General features: G+C 34.5%; 1 protein-coding gene across 2 annotated transcripts; it reads right to left on the minus strand.

Moving 5' to 3' along the window:
* Window positions 1-147: 147 nt before the first annotated feature.
* On the minus strand, window positions 148-27598 carry BRMS1L (BRMS1 like transcriptional repressor). 2 transcript variants are annotated; one of them, XM_090271847.1, is made up of 10 exons: window positions 27244-27598; window positions 23640-23730; window positions 19352-19479; window positions 17512-17591; window positions 7405-7501; window positions 6248-6331; window positions 5420-5484; window positions 3698-3737; window positions 3180-3306; window positions 148-1745 (listed from the first exon to the last, which is right to left on the minus strand). In XM_090271847.1, exons 1-10 carry the CDS (start codon window positions 27383-27385, stop codon window positions 1628-1630), a joined length of 972 nt encoding a protein of 323 aa, XP_090127973.1. In that variant the 5' UTR covers window positions 27386-27598; the 3' UTR covers window positions 148-1627. The 2 variants fall into 2 exon arrangements, with proteins under 2 accessions (XP_090127973.1, XP_090127972.1); XM_090271846.1 differs by having other exon boundaries at window positions 3180-3327.

The following is a 27598-nucleotide window of genomic DNA, read 5'->3' on the forward strand; positions in this document are numbered from 1 at the left end:
TTTCCTCAACACTAGTTGTTGGGTTTTACACCAAGGCGCCACGTGAAAGAACCCCCTTTTGCTCTATAACAAATTGGCTCAAACCCTGAGTAGACAGGTTGTAAATAATAAAAGAACATTTGCTCAAGCAATTCAACACACTACAAATGACACTCAAACACATCTTTTTATTATATACTAAATTTAAAAATACAAATCTTATTAAAAATGCTTATGAAACATTGTATACATAAGTACTGTCAAATACTATCAGATTATGACATTATGTACATTTGATAAGGTTAATTAGAAACAGAACAGAACACAGTACATAACTTTGCTGATAATGAATTTCAGAAGTCAAACATTTTAACATTTGGCAACTGTGAAGTAGTGATCTGCACAGAAAGATGTTTGAAGAGATAAAATAGTAAGAAAACAAACGGAATAATGCAGATTTCCTGCCCTAAGTGTTAATAAGTAGATCTCTTCTTCATTCTCTTAAGTCTCATTACAGCAGAAATTAAAGTGCACAAGACCACCAGGAATACATGATTTGGTTGTACCCTAACATATACTACAGCCAATTGTGCTGCCATATTGAGGGCTTCAATTCTTTATACTTTTCCTGAGGTTTTAGGAGTTAATTCTGAATGTGGCTAAGGGAAGAGGCCAATACCTTCTAAATTGCACCAAGTGCCCTTAAAGTGTAGAATTTAGTAGAATGTATATAAAATTCCTAATTTGAGAATAAACCTAAGGAAATTATCCCTGTCTACTTTGCCCTAAGAATAAAATTAGGATAAGAACTGACTTTCAACTCTGGAAAATGCTTACTAAAAATCTGTTTCAAAGATCAGAATGTACAGCACGCACCACAATACTGTCAGTTACTGTCCACTACTTATGCTGCAGCATAAATAGCTGCCTTCTAAAGGCTCACGGAAAATACACATAGAAGCATATTATTACTTGACATTAATTTTACTAATTAACATTAAGTATACATGATCTGTAAAAATAGGTCACTACCATACAATCAAGGGAGAGGAGAAAGAAAGCTGCTAGTCTACAAAAGTGCTCCTTTTAACTGTCAAACCCAATAGCTTAATTTTGGGTAAAACAAGATTGCAAAGTAAGGCCATCAGTTCTAAACAAGCTGATAATGCCATATATACATACATATATATGATTACATTTCAATTCCAATTAAACACTAACGTACTGGTACAAACCATTCATAGGAAATGTATCATGAGGCTTATTTACAAACACAAACACATAATGAATGACAAAGATATGGAAATTTTTTTAAAAATTGCAGGTAAAAGTAACCATTTAGCAACATAGTTCACTAAACACAGATTTGCATAAAAACCAAGAAAAGAGTTTTATAAGAAACCCTTTAAATACATCTATTGGTCATTTCACTTAAAAGGCAAATAAATGTAATGATCACAATTAAACTTTTTTACGGTCTCTTTTAATAACATATCAATATGAGGCCTACTTCAAGTACTACCTACAAATACACAGTCTCTCATGATTCAGTGAGAATATTAAAGTTATTGAATATAATTTTTACTCCCATGGCACATCACACTTGGTAACATTAATAAGGTAGATTTAGATAACACTTAAATCATGATTACGAATGTTTAATTGAATATTTTCCTTTCTGTAGCTGTGAAATGTAAAGCTTAGATTTGCTTCCATCAGGCCTCTTAAACCAAACTTCATCATGGTTAATTGTTGTAATTATGGCACTAAAAAGGATTTAAAAAAAAAAAAAAGGAATGAATCAGTGAATTACAATATGCCTCCTCTACTCATTTCAGAGTACTAGCTATAAAACCAAAATAGCTGGACTACAAGAGCAGATTCAGGTACGCAATTGCCTTTACCAGAATGCTGACAATCAGCTGGGCATGTTGTCAAAAATATCCTATTCAGCCACACCTAATAGATAATTTTCTTTCTTTTTTAGTAGGGTTGGTAAAATTTACTATTATAACTACTAAACACAATGTTCCTACTCCATCCCCATCCTACTCCCACCCCTCGCCCCCCAAAAGACAGAGTGGAACTAAAACCACTACCTATATGGTACTACACCTCCTACTCCTATCAGTCTTGGCTGTAAAAAATCTTTCAAATATCAATCCCTAACTCCCAGTGTCGAGCCTCTATGGCACTTGTACAGATTTTTTTTTGGACACTGTTAATCCCTATATAGAAATCTTTTCAAAAACAGACTTTTGTTTAATCCTCTCCTATGCTTTTTCATCTCTTTTTAAACCACATTTATGCTAAGTAGTAGTAAAATGTTTCAAATCAGTAACATAGAGCCAAGATTCCAGGGGTATCATAAGTAACCTAGTAATTACCCCAATGAGCTTCTATGAGAAAAGTTACTAGACACAATGCTCCTGGTATCCTAAAAATGTAAAGATGAAATTGCAATCCAACTAAAACCACTGTATTTGGAAAACAAATATTCTATACTAAATGCAAACACTTTACTTACCACTGAAACCTAGAGTTTCCTAATGTAAATTGTTACTACTCTGAGAATTATATCTTTAACAATTGAAGTAATTAAAGCAGTAATAGCATTAATATTTTTCAAAGGTCACAACCATATAAAACTTAGAAGGCTATATAAATAATTATGTAAACTTTATTTAAGCCTAGACAGATCAAGTCTTTCAACAAGCTATTTTCAGTTTTCAAGTTATACTCTAATTACTGTTACTCTTAAAGTTTTCATGAGTTTTCCATTCCTTTCCTACTCTAATTGCTCTATATTCTTCTTATCCAAAATACTGTCACACACCAAAAAGTAAACTAAAGAATTGAAAGCTCCACACATTATGGAAGCACACTGTCAAATTCGCAATACTCCAATTTGAAGACAATATTAGGATCATAACAAGTCATCTACTATAAAAATTAACAGATAGGACCTCTAACCTGGCTAAATAATTCCAAGATTTCCATTTGTGCTAATGCTTGTGTTTGTGAACTTAACATGTAATTCTGGTATATAAATATTAACACTGGTGTACACACATGCTAATCAAATCATACGTCAAGAGAAAAAAAGGATCCACAGGCAACTAACGATGAGTGAACAACGGAAGCAGCAAATATTTACTGACAACAATGTTGTAAACACTGAAATGATAAAGGCTTTTTACCTTGTAGGACATTCATCTTTTTTGTCAATACATATTGTCTGTCCACGTATATACCATTCACCATCATAATATAATCTTCCCTCTTCCGATCTAGCACTGTGCAAATGTTTTTCCAGTTTCACAGGTGCTAAAGGGATCAGTTCAAAAACTGTTATATTAATAAGACATTGTCAGAACAGAAGTGCAGAACATTAAGAATTAACACCAATCCATATAGATATGTGAAAAAAAACACTTAAAATGTTTTTATGTAACAAACCTATATCTAATAGAAATAAGAAATTTTAATTTCTTACATTTTTTTATATAATTCACCAAGTTTCTAATATAAGTACTAAATAAAGCTAAATAATGTACGCTAAATCATCAATTAACTAGACAAGTGCCAGAAGGGGAAGAGGGACACTGTCAATTACTAAGGCCAATTTTAAGTAGGGAAAGCTCTTTAGTATGTAGATGACTTAACCCTGATTCCATAACTCTCATAAGGATTACTGAACTCAGACTAAATGACTTACGTTCTGTCTTCACTCTGTGTGGACCCAGGGTAGCCATCGCCTTAAAAAAAAAAAAAAAAAAAAAAGAGAGAGAGAGAGAAAGAAAGACATCACTGTCTGAGTTCATAGTCAAAGTATATTTGGGTTGTTACTAAGACCATAAAGAACATATAAGAGGGGACCCAAAAAACGGGAATTATCTTCTGGAGGGCGGGCCCCTTGCCGTACAGGCTTCCTCCACTAGGTGAGTGTTCTAGGGACCCATCTGCATCAGTGTACCAGCTGGAGCTGTGAGAGGATGTATTTGGCTTCAGTGAATTTTTTTGAAGACTCTTTCAATGTGTTTTCCCATTTCGTGGTGTGTGATTTATGAGCGTACCTGCCCACACCACACTGAGTGTTCAACAATTTTTGACCAAAAACAGCATGAATCCCGTTCTCCACCCTCCCTATTAACCCAATCTTGCCCTGAGCGACTTTATTTTGTTTCTCCAGATGAAAAAAGTCCTCAATGGGAAAAGTTTTGCCGATGTGGAAGAAGTGAAACCAAAATGACAGAAGCACTAAAAGGCATCAAATTGACAAGTTCAAAAACTGTTCTGAGCAACGGAGAAATGTCTTGATAGGTGCGTTACATCAAATGGAGAGCACTTTGAAGGTGACTAAAGTTTAAATGCATAAGAATAAATACATAATTTTTTATAAATAAATTCCAGGTATTCTTGGGTCCATCCCTCGTTATGTATTTATAAAGAATAATGATTCATCTGGGAGGTATTATTAATACACAAAATAATCTCTAATTCTCAACTAAAAAGTTTCTAAAAATGAAAAAATTGTTAAAGAAAACAAGTCTCCACTTTCAAACAAGCACAGAAGACCCTACAATTCTTAAATCATTTATGACGAAATGCAAAACATATAATAAAGGTTCAAATTTTCATTTTAATTCTTCAACAAATATTTACGAAGTGCCTTCCGTGAGCCAGGACCAGGCTAAGAACTAGGCACAGAATGTGCTTGTTTTTTTAAAATTTTTATTTATTGGTTTTTAGAAAGAGAAGAAGGGAGAGAGGGAGGGAAACATTAATTTGTTGTTCCACTGATTTATACATTCATTGGTTGATTCTAATATGTGACCTGACCGGGGATCAAAACCACAACCTTGGTGTTTTGGCACAACGCTCTAACCAACTGAGTACACAGTCAGGGCTTTTATTATTATTTTTTGGAAACCCAAATAAATGCTTTGCTGTACTTTTGCATAAGTTATTAATTATATTATTACAAGAAAGAAAGAAAAAAACTGTTGACATGTCTCTCTTAATATACCCCTTCAATTCACTGTTATCTGTATTAGCATTAACTGCCTCAGAGAACTGTTGCAAAGTAAAACACATTTAGCCTCAGTGGGTGTGGCTCAGTTGGTTGGGCATCATCCCACAAATGGGAAGGTTGACAGATCAATTCCTGGTCAGGCACATGCCTGGGCTACAGGTAAGGTTTCTGGTCAGGGCACATACAGAAGGCAACCAATCAATGTTTCTCTCTTACATCAGTGTTTCTCTCCCTCTCTTTCTACCTCCCTTCCCCTCTCTCTAAAATAAAAAATAAAAAAAATTTAAATCTAAAAAAAGTAAAGCATATTTATAATAATCATATTTTAATGTACTAGTGAAAACCATTGAATTTAAGAAGTAAACTATAAAAATATACTTGTATTCCATTGCTCTTTAATCATACCTTCCTAATTGTTGTCCAGTCTTCAAGAATATCAAGATCTTGTAGCATATAAACTATATATGGGCGTTGAAAAGTCAAGGTCAATTTAGCTGTAAGAATTTCACACTTGGAATTATTCTTCCAAGCTGCTGTTTTCCCAAGAATGTGACAATGATTTCTGGACATAATCCCTTGGCATGTTGATTTCTGATTTCAAATTATTCTTCAAAAACCTTAGTACTTTCAGATGTTATTAACCATAGTCTCTTAATTCTATAAGGTGGGGCAAAAGTAGGTTTATAGTTGTGAGTACATGAAACAGTTTATTCTTGTACTATTACTTCTTAATTATTGTATTATGTTCCATATGAACAATGGTAAACCTACTTTTGCCCCATCCTGTATATCACTGCCAGACACACCACCAACCTAATAACTGTTTTCAGGTGGGAGAAGCAGGGGCAAGGGGAGGGTACCATACAAAATGCTAAAACTGAATGCACATATTAACTTAAAGATATTCCATTTTGAGAAAAATTAGAAATATTTAAAAAGCACAAGAATTAAGCAATCATGTTATATACTAAACAGCTCTTCCATATTAAAGCCCTAGTGAACTATAAAGTCATATTAATTTTTGAAGTTGAGATTGTAACTAAATTTCTACTCCTCCCCTGCCCCTCTTAATCTAAATTATATTTTTCTGCCTTTAATCAATTTTATCAATCATCTCTTGCTTAATACAAGATCTTGCAAATAAAGGCAACGTACACTAATAAACGCTACAAAGGTATGTAGAGCACAAAAATGCACACAAGGCAACAACAACAGAACACTGGAAAAAGATATCTGAGACAACAACTGGCTTCTTTTTGTCAGGACTGAAAGGATCCTTCCTCTTTTTTCTTGACTGAAGCTCATCATTCCACAGCTCTGGCAAGTAAATAATATTTAAGTATTAGCTGATTTCTGGAGATCAGAGAGGGGAAAAAGACTATAATTTCAAGGTAGCAAAATTGCATTGGCAGCTATGTGTATGTGTACAGATGTGTGACTACACATAATTTCATGAGCACCTGTATATTTATAAATTTTTCTCTGCTTTTATGAAAGTAAAAATCAACTTGGCACTTAATAACTAATAATTGTTGAGTATATGTCAGGCACTTTGTTAAACATACATTACATAAATTGTCTCAACTAATTCTCAAAGCTACCTCTGAGGTAGTTATTCTCATTGCTTCACTTTTACAGATGAAGAAACCAATTTAGAAAAGCAAACTAAACTGACTGTCACCCATGGTCACCCAACTGGCAGGTAATGGAACAGTGGCATTAAGCTAAGCTTGTCTGACTCCACTGTGTCTACTTTATACCAGAGAAAATAGAATTTATAAAAAATAAAGTAATACATATGCAGTGACTGTAGGATAACCAGTAAATATTCCATGCAATGGAGAAAGCCTTTCTAAAATACCCCTAAAAAGCCAATTTCACATTGGACTGATCTAATTAACAAATTTTTCCTTTATCTGGGACACAAATCCACCTCCCTAACATCTATTCATTTGTCCGAGTTTATGTGGTACCAAAGAGAAAAGGGTTTATTCCTTCTTCCACATGAGACTCTTTCAAGACTTAAAGGGAAGAATAAATACTATAGCTGTATTCCACATCTATTCTTATTGTCTTCCAATACTATTCTCATATTATAATAATATTCTTACTATTCCTATAGTATATTACTCCCATTCTTATAGTTCCTGCCAGGCTTTTATTCTGTCCCTTTTCATGTGCTCCATTTTCTACATCTTTCTGAAGTGTGAGTTCAAATCAAAGCAATAATCACAATCCTACTGAATTCCTTGTAAGCCTTCCCCTTCCCCCTCTCATTAGAACACTTCATTTCTATAACATTTATATTAGGAGACTAAGATATCATGAGACACTATGTAAGCTGAAGGTTCAGTGTCACTTAAACATCACAATCACATCATTCCCATTACCTGAGGTAATATCAATGCTGTGTCTGTCCTCTTCAAGCCTTCTTATCTTCTCCTCTAGTTCACTCTGGACTGTATCATATAGCAAAAGCTTTTCACTCTAAAAAATAATAGATTACACATAAGTAGAAAGAAAAAATTGGTCTATCTTAACCAGGAGTACCAAATAACTTACTCTTAGAGTACTTTAAATAATGGTGCTTCCGTTTGCTTTTTTACTTCAACTTCAAAATTTTAAAGATGAAAAGTCAAAACAGAAACAAAAGCAGAAAATATAGAAGCTAAATATAGATTTAAGTACATGGAATTAAATTGTTTAAGAACATCTAAATTTGGATATGATAGCCTTGGCTGGTATGGCTCAGTGGATTGAGCACCGGCCTATGAACCAAAAGGTAAATTTAATTCCCAGTCAGGGCACATGCCTGGGTTGCAGGCCAGGTCCCCAGCTGAGGGCATTCAAGAGGCAGCTGATGGATGTTTCTCTCACACATCACACATCAATGGCTCTCTCCCACAGTGATGTTTCTCTCCCTCCCTTTCTCCCTCCCTTCCTCTCTCTCTGAAAATAAATAAATAAAATCCTTTAAAAAATAAATTTGTATATGATAAAGAAGTTATTTACTTTATAAAAACTCATAATAAGATCCATGGTTCCTTTTAAACATAAGCAGGATCCACCTGTCACCAAAATACGGAACCTGTCCAATAGAATATAACGTTATGAAATGGATCATATTTTCTCATTTGAACAGTACTCGGGCCTTTATTCCTCACTAATATCTTTGCATCATATTAAAATGGACTAATATATCACAAAGAGAAAGATTCAAGCAAAAATTTTATTATAATTCAATTATAGTCAAAATCATAAAATTACAGCCTAACTATATCTAAATCTTGCAACACTACTATAGAAAGACTGAGTGACTTGCTGTAAGAGACAAGGCTGTTTAACAGCAAATCAAACTAGAACCTAGTTCTAGTCCATTGTTGTTTTATACAACACTGTATCCCTTCTTTAAAAAGTCATAACAGGAATATAAGTATTTTTTCAACTCATTATATATTAAAAAACTTATGACAGATTCCTAAGTAACCCACCACATTCTTATTGCTAGTAAGGATATTAGGCTATTGGGATACAGTTAGATATGACTGTCTAGTAGAGGCTATTAGAATACAGTTAGATTACGATTTCTTGTGGAAGGTACAGGCCACACCCACAAAGGCAGCATTCCCAGTGTCAATCACAAAGACCTCTCTTTCAGGTTTAAAATTTAGAATCTACACAAGCTTGAAGATTCTCCTGAGTGGAAGAAAAAGGATGGCTTTTGTGAATTTGAGGCAAGCCAGGAGCCAGAGAGAAAGCAAAGCTGAAGACTAAAACTAGTTTTCACGTGAAAAATGGTTTCATGGCAGGCTACTCTCTACGTTTACTTCCTTTTACTTGTTCCCCTGCCTGTGGTAAAGCCTTATGAAATATTCCAGCCTTATCTACATTGTGCTATAATTGGGAGATACTATGTGTTAGAGAAAAAGGGTGAGTAGGGGCCCGCCACCATGGAGGTAGTGTGACTTACAAATAGATCCAGATTCTCCAACCAAAGGTAACTCTGAATATAGAGCTAGAGTGACAGGGTTTTTGCTTAAGACTATGAGAGTTTAACTGGTGTGCTCTCTCCCTCCTATTGATAATTTTGCCCTCGGCTAAGCAGAAATTCTAAAATAAATCGACTAATCATTTTTTATAATTAAAAGAAAAAGTCACAATGGGACTGACATGTTTGATGCTTTCGAGGCATCTCTAAAGATACCACAGGTATGTTTTAAAGCACACAGAAGTGCCTTGATTCTATTCTCATTCTCATTCCCTTATGCTCTCCCTTATCCTCAACCCAGTAAGAGCCTCAAACGGCTTCCCTGAGAAGGAAAAAAAGCCTTATAGAGCAGCAAGAGGACACCAGGAAATCCAAACTCAACTGCTTGGGTGCCTGTTGAGGCTTCTATGTCCAACAGGTAACTCAGCCTTAAAAAGTACTACTTATAATTACATGTTTGGCTTTAAGACCCCACATCCCTCCAATCTGCACACCTAAACAGAGTGAACATGCTCACTGAGCCCTTTCCCAGGCTGGCACCTATGCTGCTTCTCACCGGGGAAGCTTCACGGAGCCCAGGAAAGTGGGTCTGAGGTTCCATTTTGGTACTGATCTCACCCTGGCCTGTGTTCAAAACCAGCTCCTCTTTAGCAATTCCCTGACTTCAGCACCTCACAGTTCTCAACTTCCTGCAGGACTCCCCAGCCCTGAAAGATTTCTGAAGAACTAGTATTATCAGAGAGTGAAACATATTATAAGGCTGTTTTTTAAAAGTATACTGTGCTGGAATAAAAAGATAAGCAGAATAGAATTTAAAAGCTCAGAAACAAACCCTACTTAAGGGAAATTTTAGTATATGATAAAGGTGACTTCTCAAATCATCTGAAAATCTGGTAATAAATAACAAGAAGAAAATGAGTTTAACTATATACAGAAAAAGCTCAGTATTCTTTGCCTCTCATTATACATGAAAATAAATGGACTAAAGAGTTCAATTTACAAAATGAAATCTAAGAGAACTAAATGAAAGATGATGATTCTTTATCTGACACTGGGATAAAGGAAGCCTTTCAAAGCACAAAAATTAGGAGAAGCCATAAGGGAAAGACTAATATATTTAAGAGCATAAAAATTAAAATAAAATTTAAAAGCAAAGGAAAGTAAAAGGCAATAAAAAGTTAACATGATAAAGGCTCAAAAAGCATAAGCTGGCCTTAAACAACCATAGAATACTCAGCAAGAAAACCTATACTGTCCATCCCCATTGCCAAAATACGCCAAAATGAGAGAGAGCGAGAAAGAGAAAACACAAATGTAAATTTAAAATGTGCATTATACATAAGATTATTTTTCACTTAGCAGAGTTTTTTTTTTAATGTTTTAAAATTTATTTTATTTTAATTCCATCACCATTTATCCCCCTATACCATCTTCCACATCCACCCACCCCCTTCCCCCCTGCCAATTTTTAAAAAATTGATTTTAGGGAGAGGCAGAGAGATAGAAAAAAAAAAAAAAAAAAAAAACCATCAATTTGTTGTCCCACTTACTGATGCATTCATTGGCTGATTCTTGTATGTGCCCTGACCAGGGACCAAACCTGCAACCCTGGCATATCCAAGTGACGCTCGAACCAACTGAGCTACTCGGTAGGACGAAGTTGTTGTTTTTTGTTTGTTTGTTTGCTTGCTTTTTGCTTATTGAAGAACATCCTAGACATTCCTTTACTCAGAGCCTATCAGTGGTAAACTCAGTTTTCATTTGTCCAAAAATAATAGCTTTATTTGCAACAATTCTGAGACAGTTAAGGGGGATGTACTACTCTAGGATGACAATTATTTTCTCTTCAATATTTTTAGGAAGGGTTGCAGCTCAAAAACAGTAAGCTAGAAACTAGTAAAATACAGATAAACCTAAAAGAACTAAATCTATAAAATGAAAACAATGTCTTATTTGAAGGGTGGAAAAGCAAGATGGAACTAAAACACTGCACAACTATATCTTATAATTTGGGAGGGAGTAACTGGAGTTAGAGACTTATAAGGTCCTTCATACTTCAGGAGGAGGGCAGAGTTATTGATTAATACTTTGATTCTACTGATATAGGTACACATGCTGAAATTTAAGGTAATTATTAAAATATAGAAATGGAATGTATGAGGATAATTATGAAAATAGAAATAGAATATAATTTTATGATGTAACTGTTAAAACTCAGTAAGTCACACACACACCCAAGAAAGGTCAGAAAAGAATAAAAAAGAATAAAGCAGAACAAATAGGAAACACAAAGTAGATTGGTATTAAATATCAAAATAATCACTATAAATATATTTAAACTAAACTTACCAGTTAAAAGACAGAGATTATTAAAATAGGTTTATTATAGCCCTGGCTGGGTAGCTCTGTTGATTAGAGTGTCATGCCAATACATTAAGGTTGTGGGTTTGATCCCCAGTCAGGGCACATACAAGAATCAACCAATGAATGTATAAATAACTGGAACAACAAATCAATGTTTCTCTCAATCTCTCTCTCTAAAATCAATCAATAACATAAACTTATTATAAATCATGTCTTATGCTATTTACAATATAAAATATAATGCCAGAGAAAAGCTGGTAGAAAAAAAAAGAATGAAAAAACTTTCTATCAGGAAAATGCCAAGCGAAATAGAAGCAGGGTAGCTGTTTTAATTATCAGACATAATAGTCTTTAAAGAAAAATTGTTGTTACAAAGAAAGCAGAGCATTAAAAAAGAATAAAATGTTACATTGACTAAAAGATATAAAAATTCTAAATATGTACGAGTCTGATAATATATATGTTTTATATATACATATATATACATATCTATATAACATATATGAAAAACTGACAGAAATACAAAGAGATAATGGGAAGTTAATCCCATTTACAATAGTATCAAAAAGAACAAAATACTTAGAAATTATCTAAGGAAAGAACTATACACTGCAAAATTTTGATGAAAGAAATTAAAGAAAACACAAACAAATGAAAAGATATCCTAGGTTCATGGATTGGAAGACTTAAATTGTTACAATGTCTATACTACCTAAAGCAATTTACAAATTCAACACATACTCCATTAAAATTCTAGTGGCCTTTTTTTAACAGAAATTTTTAAAATCCTAAAATTCACATGAAATCATAAAGGACCCTGAATAGCTAAGATAATCTTAAGAAAAAGGAACAAAACTGAAGATTTCACATTTCCTAATTTCAAAATATATTACACAAATACAGAAATTAAAATAGTATGGTACTGGCCTAAAGACAGACATAAGACCAATGGAATAGACAGCCCGGAAATAAACCCATGCATATATGGTCAACTGATCTTCAACAAGGGTGCCAAAAATATATAATGGGGAAAGGATAGTATCTTCAACAAACAGTGTTGGGAAAAGTTGGCAGAAATATGCAAAAGAATAAAATTTGACTCTTATCTTACACATACACAAAAATCAACTCAAAATGGATTAAAGATTGAAACATAAGACCTGAAATTGTAAAACTCTAGAAGAAAATAGAGGGGGAGAATCTTCATGACATTGGTCCTGGAATGATTTTTTGGTTATGACACCAAAAGCACAGGCAACAAAACAAAAATAGGCAAGTGGGATTATGTCAAACTAAAAAGCTTCTGCACAGCAAAGGAACAATTAGAGTGAAAAAGCAACCAACAGAATGGGAGAAAATATTTGCAAGTCACATATCTGTTAAGAGATTAATATCCAAAATACATAAGAAACTCAATTAAAAAGCAGGCAAAGAACTTGAAAAACATTTCTCCAAAGAAGCTATACAAATGGCCAATAGGTACATGAAAAGATGCTCAGTGTCACTAATCATCAGAGAAATGCAAATTAAAATCACAATGAGATATCACTTCATACCTGTTAGGATGGCTATCATCAAAAAGCAGATAAGTGTTGGTGAGGATATGGAGAAACTGGAGCACTTGTGCACAGTTGGTAGGAATGTAAAATGGTGCAGTCACTGTGAAAAACAGTATGGAGGTTCCTCAAAAAATTAAAAATAGCACTACCATAATCCAGCAATCCTACTTCTGAGTATATACCAAAAGAATTTATATCAACTCACAACTATCAACAACTGAATCAAAAAAATAAAATCAAACTAAGCCAACAACCAAAACAGGAACAGAATCATAGGTATGGAGATCATTTGGAGGGTTATCAGCTGGGAGGGGGAAGAGGGAGAAAAGGGGAAAGGGTGCAGGGATTAAGAAGTGTAACTGGTAGGTACAAAACAGACAGGGGGATATTAAGAATAGTATAGGAAAGGGTGAAGCCAAAGAACTTACATGAAGGACCCATGGACAGGAACTAAGAGGGAGGATTGCTGGAGGTAAGGGGGATGCCAGGCAGAGAGAGGCAAAGGGGGAAAAAAATTGGGACAACAATAATAGCATAATCAATAAAATATACTTAAAAATGAAATATTACCAAAAAAATTTTTTAAATAAAAATAAATTGTTTTTTAAAGAATTGATATCAAGATCTTGAACAGGTATTTGCACTCCCATGTTCATTACAGCACCATTCATAATAGCCAAGATGTGGTACACAACCTAAATGTACACTGAAGGATGAATGGATAAGGAAAATGTGATATATAACCACAATGAAATATTATTCAATCTTAAAAAAGGAGAAAATCTTGTCAAATGAAGGCACTCTGCGAAGTGAAATAAGCCAGTTACACAAGAACAAATATTGCATGATACTCACTTGAAATATATAAACGAGTCAAACACAAAGAAGCAGAGGGTAGAATGGTGGTTGCTAGGGGCTATGGGGAAGAAGAAATGGGGAGTTGCTATTCAATGAATATAAAATTTCAGTTACAGTACATAATGATTAAGTTCTAGAGATCTGTGGTACAACAGTGTGCCTATAGTTAACAATACTGTATTGCACACTTAAAATGTGTTAAGAGGGTATATCTCATGTTATGTGTTCTTACCACTTTTTTTTAAAGAAAGAACAAAAGATAAAATATAAAAGAAATTCCATGGGAGGCAAGTTTCAGCCAGGAGCATGGAATCCTGAGCATTCAGCCTCAAACTGTATCACTGTTTTTAATCAAAGGAACCTGAGACAGTGGACGTGCATTATGGAGCATTTCATCATCAGTACCTCTGCCTCCAAATCTCACATGATAAATCTCTTTACTGTTTGACAAGAACAGTACATGCATTTTCTCAGGAAATCAAGAAAAAAAATAACAGTTACAAATCTACCAGCACAGAAATTCTGATATACTGCCCTTAGTAACTGAAAGATGAAGTAGACCAAAAAAAAAAAAGAAATAAGGAAACAATGAAAGTATTACACCGAATGAGATACCTGAATTGTTTCAAAGGACTTCTCCCCTATATACTTACTAATCACAATGAGAAAAAAAGTTTGCTTAAAGAAACCTGGAAGACACCACTTAAATCAAGTGATCAAAGTGTACATTACCAATAATGGCACATAATCAAAACTGTGTACTGCTTTACAGAATTCAATGAGAAAAACACGGTATCACTCCTGTGACATTCCTACCAAAGATGTAAAGTCTGGCTCTAATCATAAAGAAATAGCAGACCAATTTAAAATTGAGTAACATTCTAAAAAATTACTAGCCTAAAACTTTTAAAAATGGAAAGATCACGAAAGTCAAAGAAAGGCTGAGGTACTGTTCCACATTGAGGGAGACTAAGAAGATGTAACAACTAAATGCAATGACAAAGACAGTAGGTGATTCTGAACTGAATCTCTTTGGTATGAAGGGTGCTACTGGGATAACTGCGGCAACTTAAATGGAGCCTGAGCATTGGATGACAGCAACATAGTAATGTACATTTCCTGATTTTGATGATTGTAGTGTGGTTATATAAGAGAATATCACCTCATTTGTCTGAAGTATATGTTACAGTATTCAGGACTGGTGGGGCACCATGTTGTGAACTCATTCTTATGTTCACCAAAAAAGTTCTTTTGCACCTTCTTGCAACTTTTCTATGAGACTATTGAAAAATATATATCCTAAAAGACAAGGTGTACTCATGAAACTAATGACTGCAATTTTAAATATATACTTTTATTAAAGAGAAAAATATGGACTATTTTTAACTCATTTTACAAATCTTGAAATCAATTTAAAGGCAATGTGAGAATTAAAAATTAAATCTCACTTATAAACACAGAAATACTGTAAAGCTTCTAAATAAAACATTAGTAAATGAATCTGGTAATGCACAAGAAAAATAATAATTCCAGGAATCCAAGGATGGTTTAACATTAGATAATCCATTAATAGCTCTGGCTGGTGTGCCTCAGTGGATTGAGCACCAGCCTTCGAACCGAAAGGTCTCTAGTTCAATTCCTGGTCAGGGCACATGCCTGGGTTGTGGGCCAGGTCCCCAGTTGGGGGCATGCAAGAGGCAACCGATTGATGTTTCTCTCCTATCTCTCCTACATCGATGTTTCTTTCCCTCTCTCCCCCGCTTTCCATCTCTCTAAAAAATAAATAAACTCTTTTAAAATTTTTAGAAAAAGAAAAAAGAAAATCCATTAATAATGTAAGCCACCACATTAATATATTAAGAGCAAAAAACCATAACTAATTCAATAGATGCAGACAATGCATTTAATAAAATCTAACAATTATTCACAGTAAAAATTCTTATAAAACAAGAAATGTAAGTGTATTTTCTTAACTTGATAAAAAGAGTATTTACCAAAATCTAACAGTAAATATACTTATTGAAAAACTATTAGGAGCATTCCCTTAAAATCAAGAGCACAACAATGATCTGCTTTCACTACTTCTATTTTATGCTGTACTGTATCAGCATCAATAAGACAAGCAAAGCAAGTAAGAAAAAGATCAGATTGGAAGAAACAAATCGGCATTATTCGCAAATGACACAGTTTACATGGAAAAATCTAAAAATCTGTAATGAAATTATTAGAATTAAGAAAAGAGGTAAATAAGGTTGGATATAATATCAATATACAAAATTACTTCTCTATACAGCAGCAGACAATAATAAGTAATTTTTAAAAAGATGTTACTAAACAATAAAAAATTTTTGTAACTATAACAATTGTGAGAAGAAAAGAACAAGGTAAAATTATCAGGTTATTGAGTTATCAAGACTTTCTAGACTGAAAGCTGTAAAAAGATATTGTGATACTGGTGCAGAAATAGCCAAACAGACCAATGGAACAAATGAAAAAAGCTAGAAACAAGTCATCACATATATGAACATTTAATATAAAAAAGAGTTATAACTGCTGATTAGTGAGGAAACAATGGAGTATACGAATGTTGAAATTATGTATCCATGTACAAAAAAATAAAATTAGATCTATACATTATATCATACACAAACAAGTAATTAAAGGTAGTTTATCGATCTAAATGTTAAAAAGCAAATTTTCAAATTTTAAAGGAAGATACATCTTTTTACCTCAAAATAGGGAAGACAAAGCACATATCATAAAGGAGAGATGATAACTTCAACTGCAATAAAGTATAAACCTTCTGTTAATCAATTTATCAAAAAGAGTGAAAAGATATCCCACTGCCTGGATAAAAATATCTGCAAAACATATAACCAGCAAGGCATTGGTGGCCAGAATACATGCAGAACCTCTACAGCCAATGAGGGAGAGACTAACAGCCCAACATAAAGGCAAAAGACATGAACAGGAACTTCTTAGGAAAGAAAACCCAAGCAGCCAGTAAACATTAAAAAGATGCTTCTTTTCTTTTTTAATTTTTCATTCGTTGATTTTTAGGGGGGGCGTGGAGAAGAGGGAGAGAGGCAGAGAGATAAACATCGATTTGCTGTTCCGCTTACTTATGCATTCATTGGTTGCGTCTTGTATGTGCCCTGACCAGGGATCGAACCCTAAACCTTGGCATCAGGATGATGCTCTAACCAACAGAGTTACCCAACCAGGGCAGCATTATGTTTTTTAAATGCTATTCAAAATAAACAGAACATATAGAAATATACATCTATTTTTTGCCATAAATAGAGAATTATGCCCAAAGACATGGAAAAAGAATTAGTCAGAAACTGATAATATAGTTCAACATTCTAACTGTACTACTGGATATGCATATTTGAGCCTTAAATTGTATATTACACTAATTATATAAGTATATTACACTAATAATATAAGTATTTTTAGTGATGCCAGATGACATAATTGTTACAAATCTTTTAAAGTAACAGCTGCAAAACTTTTAAAATTACCTCACTTAGTTCTTTTCTATGGTCCTTTCTTTGTCTTATTTCCTAGAGCTTCCAGTACAACTGTATTTTTTTAAAAATTCACACAAGTAACGAGCTAAAGTATTTAATTTTGTTTTACTTATTTTATTTACTTTTTTAACTTCTGTACTCAGAAAAGGCTTGAAGAAATTAAAGTAGCTTAAAAGTTAAGAATAATAATAGTACCTCACAATGCTGGCGAGAAGCTTGAATTTCACATTCATATTTGTTCTTTACGGATTCTAAGCAGAGCTCTCTATAGATTCCTGCAACCAAACACAATTATTCTGATTATGTTAGCAATAAATTATTTATTTAATTACCACTTCCCTACAGGAATTGTCCTAACTGTATTTTATAAGATGAATTAAGAAAAAATTGACCAGCGATTCTAACTTTATCTTTAAAACCTAAAAATAAAAAGGTTCAGTTAAAGCATGTATCATAGAAGACCAGAAAACTAAGAGTTTAAGAGCTCAAAAGAAACTATACTGCAAGTTTTAGTTCTTACCCCAGTCTTCTAAAGAATACTTGTAAATGTTTGATAGAGTGAGCAAAATGAAAATAAAACTCTTTTCTTATGAAAAACAATCTCTGAGGACTCATAATGGAAAGGAATAGTCAATAAACTCTGGTTTCATCAATCATACATACTCAAAACAGCTGGATACCAGAGCCATCAAAACCATAATTTTTAAACTATTATTTATTTTGAGAGTCCAAAGCTTCCAAGAAGATTAAATGTATAAACTAATATAATGAAATCTGTGTGGCCTGAATGCTCCTAACCAGGCTTTATCTATTGGTTGGATGCCCAAGGGAGTTTAACTTAGAGGTACCATGGCAACATGGCCATGCAAATATGCCACCATGAAAACAGCACAGAGCTCTATCTAGATGTCTGTACTAAACTCTACGTATGCCATGGTTGTTCCTAGAAATGTCTTTCTTATATAGTAAAATTATGAGACAGATATCTGGAACTAAGCCATTAGCAACACATTCATACACACTACTCTTCATACAATCAAAAACAAAAAGGCCACAGAGTAGAAAATTGAATAATTGACTCAAGTAATATTTCCTAAACATGCAGTAAGTCTCATTTAGTTCTTTCAGAATGTGAAAGAAAATTACAGGCATGTTTGGCTGTAAGGGTATGCTAAACCAATACGCAAAGACAGCAAGGAAGATGAGTATCATATCATCTACATATTTAACATTATGCACTTAAGAATAAAATTTAAATTAAGGTGAGTTTAGTAACAAAAAGAAACCATTATCAACAATGCCTTTGGTGTAACAAGTACATGGATCAATTAATGTCCAAAAAAAGAAAACAATCAGCATCTGCATTAATCGAAATTGTTTTTAGTTTGACTATAAAAAAACAAAGTGATCTTTAAATGGATATATCCCTTGTTGTGAGTGCTAGGACACATTTCTGAGGATGGATCCCAGTTACAAACAAAAGAGTGAATTTCGATCATACAAATATAGTACAGTGCATTTTCATTTAGCCATAGCCACAAATTAAAAATTACCAAAATTAAAAATTATCATTAAATTATCCAGTTGGAGGCTAATTCCCTGTTCTTTTATACCTTGATCAAACACTTTTTAATGTTTTTATAAATTAAAAAAAATGCTTATCACCCTGACAGGCAAAAACTACTTGGAGTATTTAAATTGAGCCTTAATTTATCTAACAGGAAATTAAACTGTGATAGTTACAGTGTCTCTTAATGAAACTATCATGGTTCCTAATTGTTTCACATGTGGAAGTATCTTCTCAACAACACAGTGAGTAACCTTAGGGCTTTTTGTTTTTTGGATCCCCCACAGCAGCAGAGAAAAGCAAGAGGTACTTAATAAATAACTGTGGGCTGACTGACAGTGAAACGCTCTGGTCAGTGTAAATATATTTGTAATTCCGTTAACGACGAAGGCTCACTTGACAAACACCTTTTAAATCTACTGCAGAGTTCATATTCTACTATGTGAAAAAGATGCTTCACTTTCCTACCTGCTACCTTTGTACGAATTTGCATATTTTCTTGTAAAGTTGCCAGTGGTTCCAAATATTCTGGTGCTTTTCCAGCTATGACTTCTTGTAGCTTTGCATCCACCTGACTTAATCGTTCTTTATAAAGTCTTAACAAAGCAAAAATCAAGATATTAATTTTAAAAGCCCAACAATTTACCATTCTATACATTATCTCTTCCTAGTAATCATATTCTAATAATCTACCAAATGTATTTTTGACTTGACCTTAAGTTAAAAACTCAATTACAATATTTGACTTTATGTACTTAATCACCAAATAAATATTTTTTATCGTTTTTTAGATATATCACTTTAATGGTTAATTCACAAAACAATAAAACACAACTGAAATAACTACTTTAAGGCACCCTAGATTTTTGGGTTTCTTTTAACTGCCTAATAATAAATTGATTATAAGAGAAAAGGTCACTTAAGCACTGAGTTTAAAAGAAACAAAGAAATCATTTTGAACAACTTGAGACATTACTAGTCCTCAAAAGAAATAATTCCCTGGCTTCTCTCCATCTTTCCTGAAAAGGAGTCAGTAGTACAATATTTAGCTTAATTGATTTTTTAAAAAATGAAGATGAAGTAGAATGATGAAGGTAAAACCAACAGTACTATAGAAAATAGAAAACTATACAACTCGGGATCTGGCATAACACAGTTCATCGACTACAGCTGAAGGTGCTATAACCAAATGAATTCTTCCACGGATGGGGATGAAAATGGGACAGGGGATTCCTGTTGCCATATTTGAGACCACATACAAATATTCTAATTTACCAACTATTATACCAATACCTTTGGTTTGATTATCAAAGATGGAGTATGTGAGACAACTCAATGTTTATTTTTGACAATAACTCTGCAGGATAGAACTCTTTTTAACAGGGAAACGTTTACATTGCCGTTCTTTATGAAAGGCACTTTTAATCCTCATTTTGTAGCATTTTAAAGACACCCTAAAAATGTCAAAGCAGATTCACAATTTAAGATCACTTTGTAAATTCTTTTTTTGTCATTTATTATTTTTATCATAGGTGAATAATATGTCATAATATGTCACAAGGATGGCATGCAGTAACTTTCAAAAGAAACCACTGATTAAGCTTGTAGGTGTTAGTATAACTAGCAACTGGCTTTTGAAAATATGGTACCTGGCCTTCATATAAAATTCTGCTTTTTCCTCTTGAAAATATAAAGCAATACAATTAAGATAATCACTATTTTCTATATTTGATCATTATAATTAGTATAGAGACTTATATAATGATTCTGAAGAAATAAAGCAAGTTTGTGTGTTAATGCAATAAATATTCTTTAAAAAGAACAAAAAAGGAAAACTACAATCTGAGTTAACTCGCAAAATAATACATTATCATGTCTGGGTTAAATTTTTCTAAACTCAAAATACAATGATAAATGTATAAAGTTGGAGAAGTATAACATAATACTTATACTTCTTGGAATTATAAATACAGCAGGTCCTCAAATAACAGTTTCATTCAATGTCATTTTGTTACAAGGCTGATGAGGTACCACAGAAACTTAACTCTTGTTTATATCAATTGGCCCATGACAAAATTGGTTTTGTTATACGTCATTTTGCTTGAAGTCAAAGAACCTATCAATGACATTGAGTGAGAACTTACCGTACAATTTTAGGCAAATGATAAAATGTAATACAAAGGATTACTATACCTAAAAACACCAAACTTACACAAAGCATTGATAAGGTGTCCTGAATAGGTGAACAGCATCTTGAATGAAGAGGATATGTGAATTAACAATATTCATCTAACCACTCTTTTAAAAGAATAGATTCCTCAAAACCTGTATAATTTCTACAACCTTGGAATTCAAGTATAAATCCATCAAAGTCAAGGATCATGAATCCCACAGCAACAATATTAGTCAGAGCAGATGCTTAACTAATGTTTGTTGCACACAACATTGAAATGAACGGAAACTTGGGTGGTATGAGTTCCTCTCTGTTTAAGGATGTGGGAGAACTCACCTTCCACCACTAAACAAACTGCAAGTGGTGAATTTTCTGCCTTATGAAAGGAGTGCTAGTGTGCCTGTGGTGCTAGATCAGGAGACGCAGGATAATTATATTACATTATACTATCATTATCATTATATTACTATTTTATTTCCCACCTCTTCTAAAGAGAATTTGAGACAGTTTGCAGAGATACACAGGACAAAAATAACAAACAAGGCAACTAGGACAAGACAAAAAAATAAGATAAATATAAACCAGATGCAAAGATTAATTTTTTTCCATAACATATTTCTGAATACCAATTCCTTGAGAAAGAAGCCTGTGATAGTGGTAATGAGTCTATTTTTTTTTTCCTTTTCTCTTTTTGTTTTGTTTTGCTTTTTTTTTCTTTTCTGTTTTTTTGTTTTTGTTTTTGTTTTTTCTTTGTGGGTCTACTTTTAATACTTTCATAGCTGAATGAAGCTGGCAGGGGTGGCTGGCTGGTGGTGATAGTGAGGCACACGAAAGCAAAAAATTAAACTGCCAGCCCCAAAATGAACAAGATTAGGCTTAATGACTAACTAGTTGCAAAATTTTCCTATGTAATATATTATACCAGAGCTTTACAGTAATTTGCATTTCTTAGATAACCATTAAATAAACTTTAAAAGCTTAATAGGTATATCTTAACTAAGTGTATGAGAATTATTCATTTGTGAATTACTTATGCTAAAATAGAAAAACACAAATTTGCTTCCTCTTTTCTAGAATGATCTAAATGAACTCTTCACATTTCCCAAATAATGGATTCTTTGGGGATCCAAACTCATTTTAATTTAAAATTAATAATGTAAACCTTTAGAATAAGAAAATGATACCATGTTTTTTAAAGCCAAAATTTTAAACTTTGGGTGATTTTTAATTGCTTATATTAATGTGTTACACTAGCAAAGACATTATCTATATGTTCATCCTACTACCAATGAAAATTAAGACCAGAAATGGCATAAACAGCAGGTTTCATATAGTAAACAAATCTGTCCCACTTTATCTGTCAATTCCAGACATGAAATGGGTTTTCATCTCTTCTTTGGGCTTGTCTAGGTAAGTGGTCAGGGAAAAAATAGTAAGCAGCAAAATTATGAAGATGTCACACACTGAAGAGCCTTCACACATGGAAGGTATCTATATTCTCAAAAGTTTCTCTTTCATTTAGAATTCCAAATACGTAGCTATGCCCCATGACCTTGCCAGCAAATTCCAAAGATCAGCACATGGCTGATCTCATTTTGTTAACCACAGGATATCTTCATCTCCTATTCTTATACTCCTTTTGTTCCCTCTCCCCAAATTACTGTCAGTCGGTGAGAAAGAGAAAAATGAGAAAACCTTTAAGATATTTTTTTTTTAATCTGTATCAGCATCTATTTTGTTTTCTCAAATCACTGAAGCCTATTCTCATGTTACCAACTTTACATAAGAATTCTGGCATTATAAAAGGGGAGAGGGAATGTGGAGGAAAGTAACTAATAAGCAGCCACTACATGCCAAGCAAATGGCTAAGAATGTTATACATTGCTCATTCAATAATAAAGAAGCTATTATTATACTGTTCTAATCTGTTGAGAAAGCCTAGATATGGAGGCTGTGTTCTTTCTACTCCCCTACATGTCCTCCAAAGTAATGTGTCTTAGTGGAAGGAATATGATATCACTAGGAGACAGAAAGCCTGGCTTAATTTATCACTCTCTGATGAACTGTGGGCAAATCAGCCTCTCTGAGCATCAATTCTCTCACAGGTAAAATGGAGATAAGACTGTCCCCCAACCTTACAGAGTGGCTGCAAGAAGCAAACTAAATAATGCATGTAAAAACATGTATCAAATGTTAAGATACATACAAAAATCACTTTGCCATCTTTGGGAAATATTCTCTCTTATTCTCAAATTTTTTAAATGCTACTTTTACTCAATTATTTAGCAAAGGAGTGAATGAAGCAGATTAGACCCAAGTGTGCAACAACCCAGGGGAAACATTTTAATTAACAACATCCACATGGAAATCTTATTATACCCTCCAAAAGCCTGCCTCTAAACCTTCAATTTAGTTATTAAGATCTTAATCTGGTAAACAATAGTTGAAGCCTCCTTCAGATCAGTCAGTCCCACAACACACAAAGAAGAAAACAGTTCAGAGTGAATATTTCTCTTGGGCTAGTAGTATACATGTGACATGGTTGAGATTCAGTGACAATGACCTCCTAAAGTCACTACTTACTGATCCTTGAGATCCGTAAACTGTTTTTCAAGATTGGACATTTCATCTAAACATTCCATTCTTCTTCTTTCACAGTCTTCATCATCCATTTCTGTTAATAAAAAAGCAAATATGAAAAATAAAATTAGTTTTATGTTCCAAATATATCTGAATGTTAATTTAAATGGTAAAAAAGGGGGAAAAAAAACTGTAACATGACGTTAGATATGTAAGGTACACATTAATCCTTAAGAGAAAGTAAAAATTTATCCAAAATAATTTCCACTATAGGTTTTACCCTAAAATACAGATGAGAGTTAAAACTACAGCAGTCTCTAGACCTTCTTTCTTTATTCATTTTTAAATCATTTTACAGAGCTGACAGTAAGCTCTGACTATAAAGTAATTAACCTACTTTGGTTTGTTTTCCACCAACCCAACCAGAACTTAAGCATCAGAATGATTATGTCCCTTAAAGGTTAATATTGCTCAAAAACACTTTTGGAATTCTTCCAGAACTGCTCACATGGCTGATCTCATTATGTTAACCACAGGATATCTTCATCTCCTATTCTTATATTCCCATTGTTCCCTCTCCCCAAATTACTGTCAGTCAGTGAGAAAGAAGAAAATGAGAAAAACAAGCAAACTTTTTAAGAAAGTAACTGTTACCTGGTTTGTCCTATATTCCATATCTTCTATTTCTATATCACATATATTCAACACATCAAAATAACTAAAGTGTAAAATCAATCTACATCATTTTTTTAAACATTCAATGTTTTTTATATTAGTTTCAGGTGTCTAGACAATCATATACTTTACAAAGTATCCCCCCCAATATTTCCAGTGCCTACCTGGCACCATGCATAGTTATTACAATATATTGACTATATTCCCTGTGCTGTACTTTACATCCCCATAACTATTTTCTAACTACCAATTTTTACTTCTTAATCCCTTCACCGTTTTTACTCAGTCCTTCAATGCCCCCACTCTGGCAACCATCAGTCTGTAGAAAATTATCTGCATCTTGATATTCATCAAATAAAGATCAAACTATGAGAAAGAGTTAAATTATGTTCCATTATTTTCATACAGCAAGGAAGTACATAATTTTTTTTTTTAACTTTCCTAAAACATTTAAATTATGTCTGGCTATTTAAAACTTGCTCCCTCAAGATTACTCACTCCCAATATTTCCAGATAGAATTTTTTCTGTGCCTTAGGACCGCTCGGTATCAAGGTTTAAGAAGAATGAAACTATGGAAGTTGAACATGTAAAATCAATAGTAGAAACGAGATGCTTTTACAAGTAGTAAAACTGAAAAATGTATTTTTACAAGTTCTTTGCACTCAAAAAGTTTGACTTCCAGTTAAAATTATTATTACATTCTTCACAAATTAAGATTTTCATTATTTTCTGGGATGGAATAAAAACCAGTAAAAAGTCACAACAGTTTTCATAAAAATTAGAGAGGAAGAATTTTAACCAATAGATGTCACTTCGTGAGATCCTAACTCCCATCAAAAAATACAAAGAACACTTGAAGATAAAATGTTTTACAGACCTAGGAAATGTATTCACACACAGATTAGATGTTCTTTCTCTATATATATTCCTCACTTCTGAAATCTCACCTACTTTCATGGCTTGCCAGATGACATCCAAATTATGCTTCCCATGCCGGGCGGGTTCCAATGCCACATTTCCACCTGTTGATTGAGGACTCTAACTTGAACATACCACCATCACCTCAAAAGCAGCATGTCTGATATACTCTATTTTCAATCTTCTTCTCAAATCTTTTACTCTTTTGTTCATCCTACCACCAGTTTCTTCGCATCCATCAATCCTATTTTGTGTTTTTAAAAAAAATTTTACATCTATATCTTTATTTTCCTTTTCTAGCTCAAATCCTCCTCCCAACCAAAATGGTTTTCTCACTCTTTTGAATAAGACTTAAGCTCTGGCCTTTGCACTTTTTCTTACATTCTCCCCCTAGAGCAGTGGTTCTCAACCTTCCTAATGCCACTACCCTTTAATACAGTTCCTCATGTTGTGGTGACCCCCAACCATAAAAATTATTTTTGTTGCTACTTCATAACTGTAATTTTGCTACTGTTATGACTCATAAATATCTGATATGCAGACTGTATTTTCATTGTTACAAATTGAACATAATTAAAGCAGAGTGATTAATCACAAAAACAATATGTAATTATATGTGTTTTTCCGATGGTCTTAGGCGACCGCTGTGAAAGGGTCATTCGACCCTCAAAGGGGTCGCGACCCACAGGTTGAGAACCACTGCCCTAGAGAAACACCTGACCATTACCACCCTAATCCAAATTCTACCCATTCTTCAAGACAATTAAGGTGATTCCTCCTTCTTTAAATAGCTTTTGGTGACCACCATATTTTGAAAAGATGCCCTGTGCCTTTGAATTCCTATAGCATTATTTATAAGCATTCATTTCGCAATTAATCAAGTGATGACTTACGACAGCTCTTTAAGATCATAACTATTTATTTACACCTCACACTGAGTTGTGCCCAGTGCTGCACAAGAAAGTCACTCATAAATACTTATTCTTTTGATGGCTAATTTTATTGATTGAAATTACATACTTCCACAGAGATTCGCTTTGAAAGGGAAATCTAAAAAGAGTGTCAGGGTGATAACACACTGTCATCAGCTTGTAATCAGTCCTTGCTATCCATGGTCAAAAGCAGGCCAAGAAAAGAATATGTCTCATCATCATATGGAGAGAAGGAAAAGAATCCAAGTAAACACAAATCCCACTTCTTTTTTATAAATAACCATTCCTAAAAGTTTGCAAAATTGATTTGTAGTGTTTATCTGCTCCCCCCACAGCCCACGGCTCTCGTCAAAAACAAAAAAAAATCACTTGAAATAGCCCAAAGTTAGAAAAGAGAGAAGGGAAGAAAAGATTTGGAGACTCTCAAAGTTGCCAAAAATCAGCCAATTTATTCGCAAAAGAAGATTCCCAAATCACCCCTGACGTCGGGCTCTCCTCAGTCTTGAAATCTTCAGATCCTGTAAACAGGACAGCTCCCAAGTCAGCCCCCATGCAAGAGCACTGATTGATGTACAGCGCTGACAGGTTGACACGGGAGCTGAGATTAATAAATTCTAAGCCAGCCAAGGTCTGGTACAAACCTAAGCTCAGCCCCGACAATCCACCCATGTTGACAAGGGTTGCAAAGGTGAAAAATACGGAAAGAGGTCTGCGGTTGGGGAGATGAGCTATTTCCAGAGTCTCCCAGACAAGCTGCGGGACGTTTCCCGCTTCCGTGGGTAGCCCCGGGTACTGCCCGAGGATTCCAAGAGCAGGTCTGACAGCCAGCAGGAGGGCGCTGCATCCCGGGCTGGCCAAGCCCAGGCACGCGTCCTGCCCCGCCCCGCCAACGGGCACCCGCCTGGAGCCAGACTGCGCCCCGCGACCGTCAGGGTGCTGCCCAGGGCCCCGGAGCCAGTCTCCGCCCCTTGCCCCTCTCCCCGCCCCGCTCTCCCAGCAGGACACAGCTGCCCGGCGTGCGGAGAGCGGCCTGCTGCTAGCCTGGGACAAGTCTCGGTCCCAGCCCCGCAGGACTGCACACCTGAGCTATCCCCATCCTCAGAGACCGACGAGCTCTCCGTGTCCTCGTCCTCGGAGCTGCTCCCCTCGTTTTCAGCGTAGTCCACCTCCATTTCATCATGATGGTTCGTCTCCTTCTTATCCCCACGGGAATGCACTGGCATTTTCCAGCCGCGCCGTCGCTTCCCACTCCCAGCGGCCAGCCCGGCCACTGCCGCTTCAATGTAGGGCGCGCCTAACGCCCCGACCCACCCAGCGGCCGAGCCCTTTCTGAACCCCTCGGCTCCTCCCCGGCTCCAGCCGGAGCCTCACAACCTAACCCACAGGCTCTGAACTGGGAGCTCTGCCATTGGTGAAGGCAGTCCCCGAGCCGCGGG

The sequence above is a fragment of the Furipterus horrens genome, unplaced genomic scaffold (genome assembly GCF_987537825.1).
Source record: "Furipterus horrens unplaced genomic scaffold, mFurHor1.1.pri manual_scaffold_3, whole genome shotgun sequence".
Taxonomy (NCBI): domain Eukaryota; kingdom Metazoa; phylum Chordata; class Mammalia; order Chiroptera; family Furipteridae; genus Furipterus; species Furipterus horrens.

Coding starts and splice junctions, on each gene's coding strand:
- BRMS1L (XM_090271846.1), bottom strand. CDS start 27,385: ATGCCAGTGCATTCCCGTGGGGATAAGAAGGAGACGAACCATCATGAT. Junction 17,592..19,351: donor AATTCGTACAAAGGTAGCAG/GTAGGAAAGTGA, acceptor GTTTGGTTGCAG/GAATCTATAGAGAGCTCTGC. Junction 5,485..6,247: donor GAAGCCAGTTGTTGTCTCAG/ATATCTTTTTCC, acceptor TGACTTTTCAAC/GCCCATATATAGTTTATATG.